The sequence below is a fragment of the Sceloporus undulatus genome, chromosome 2 (assembly GCF_019175285.1).
Source record: "Sceloporus undulatus isolate JIND9_A2432 ecotype Alabama chromosome 2, SceUnd_v1.1, whole genome shotgun sequence".
NCBI classification, from domain to species: domain Eukaryota; kingdom Metazoa; phylum Chordata; class Lepidosauria; order Squamata; family Phrynosomatidae; genus Sceloporus; species Sceloporus undulatus.
Window position 1 is genome coordinate 223,550,758 of NC_056523.1, and position 2,446 is coordinate 223,553,203.

Genomic DNA, 2,446 nt, shown 5'->3' on the forward strand with positions numbered 1-2,446 from the left:
ACTATTTTCTTGGCTGTTCTTGTCCATATGGTGTCTCCACATCTCAGATGCCACAAGGAAATATATGAAAGCAATCTTGTATCATCAGTACAGTGGTACCTCGGGATACGAAATACCCAGGTTACGAAATTTCCGGGATACGAAAAAATCCCATAGGAAATAACTGTTCCGGGTTACGAATGTTTTTTCGGGTTACGAAAATTTTTTTGGTGCTTTTCGGCGCTATTTCACACGGAATCGCGGCTTTTCCCCATTAGCGCCTATGGGTTTTCGGCTTACGAAGGCTTTTCGGGTTACGAAAGCGGCCGCGGAACGAATTAATTTCGTAACCCGAGGCACCACTGTATATAACTGCCATCTCAGTATAGCTTGGAGAATGTTTACAAAAGCAACGGCCACATAAAACAAAAGTTAAGAAGGGTGTGTATATAACCACTGTGAAGGACCAAGAAAGATCCAGTCATGGGTGTAGAAGCCCACAAACACATAGTTTGTGAATAGGAGTGGAGTAAGATAGTAATCATGTATCTAACATCATGTGGGGAAAAGGGAGTCCCATTCCATCATGCAATCTACTAACCAGGTCTAGGGATTTTCAAGGGTGTGGAAAAGAAAGAGGCGAATGTATTTATCTTCTCATGAGGGAAGGTGGACACAAAGTTGAGACACTATTTTTTAGAATTTCCACTAGTGATACTAATTTCTCTCCTTGGCCAGGACAAATGTTTACTCACACTTAACAAAAATAAATATGCCTTAAGAAAAGAAGTGTAACTTGGAGTTATGCCAAGCACTAGCATGAAGAAGAAGAGCCCTCCCTCCATGCCATCTGACACCATCCGGCCTGGGAGGGAGTAAAAAGGCAGGCCCAACTCCATCAGGACTAGCCAGAGCAAGAAGAAAGCTCTTCCTTGAGTCCATCTGCCTTGATCCAGGCCTCAGAGGGAAGAGAAGAACCACTGGACTTAATAAAAAAAAAAAAAAAGAGAAGACTCCACCACACTGTGAGGGAATGTGTTCCACTGGTACAAAACTTTTGCTGGTATAAAGCCACAGGACTGGAGAGAGGACAGAATCCACCAACTCAAGAGGGGAGGAATAAAATGTGTTTCCTGAAAGTACTCTTGACTCTTGTTTCTTCCTCTGCTGGTTGAATATTTTGGACACAAAAAATGGGGCAATCTAACAGAGAGTCTGCCAGGAAGTGTCATCCAAAGTGGGTTATATCACAAAATAATCATTATTTTTCTTCTTCTGCTTTATGCTTATATTTGTATAAATTTCACCCTAAGCGTAATTGCAACTATTCTTTTGCTTGTCTCCCTTTGGAAGCACACAAAGAATTTGAAGAAGAGTGGTGCTAGTGTTAAAGACATCAACACTCAGGTCCATATCAATGTCATAACATTATCATTGTTTTATGTCTTCTTCTATGTTCTGTATTTCACTAGCATGATAGTCTTTTCCAGTGATGTTATTAGGTTTAGAAGCACTGAAAGACCAGTTATGGAAATCGTTACAATTATATTTCCTTGTGCACACTCCATCATATTAATATCGACCAATCCCAAACTGAAAGAAATGGCTGATCACATTCTGAATATCAGACAAAGAGCTTCATAAAGAGGAAAAAGGAGAAAAGTTATGCATTCTTTGTATGTGTGCCCTCAAGAGTAAACATCCAAACAAGGGATCCTGCTAACCATCCAAAAGGAATGTGGAGAATCCATCCCTCTTGATCTTTGAACTGTCTTGAAAATGCAGGATAGACCCTTGAGAGAGCTGAATCCTATGCTTCCTCTTCAACACACATCTATTCCTGACATGTGGTAAAGACTCCTTTTAAAACCCAGATCCAGTCCTGCCTAGAAAGCCAATTCTTTGTAATCACTTATTCAGACACCTCCACCTGACAATTACTATCACACATGTTATAGTAATTCCAAAAGGAGAAAATACTCATTGATTGCCTTCATTTTCATATCAAACAATTAAATCAGTAAACAAAACCTCAAAAGAGAATGAAGCACATGTGTATTGAGGAATCAACCAAACTATCATGCTTTTGTTTTGAATTGAGATTCCTTTGTTTTTTCATCAATGAACTAACACAGCTGCCTTCAATAAATATGAGCTTCTTTTTTCTTTTACTTCATATTTCTGTATTATTATTTTAATTATTAATTTTTAATGAAATTTAATTATTTCAGAAGAGAAAAATACCACCACAACAGGTGACAAAGTCCTAAAGACAACAAAAGACAAAAAAAAAATACTACAAAAACAACACTAGACAAACATGGGTGCTCGATAGAGAGGCGGCTCCTGGCCTCCTCTTTGTGGCGGGTCTGTATTTTTTAAAAGATGTATTGGTGGTATCGGACCCTGATAATTGACTGGAATATAAAGCAAATTTGGGTAAAAAATTACATTACATATTGTTTTA

The 2,446-nt window shown here is 38.5% G+C and overlaps 1 protein-coding gene across 1 annotated transcript; it reads left to right on the top strand.

Annotated features, from left to right (window-relative positions):
* Positions 1-1,143: 1,143 nt before the first annotated feature.
* LOC121921035 (taste receptor type 2 member 8-like) lies at positions 1,144-1,623 on the top strand (the record flags this gene model as incomplete). The annotated part of the gene is made up of 1 exon (XM_042448495.1): positions 1,144-1,623. A coding segment is annotated over one exon (480 nt), but the record flags the coding sequence as incomplete, so codon positions are not given.
* Positions 1,624-2,446: the final 823 nt, after the last annotated feature.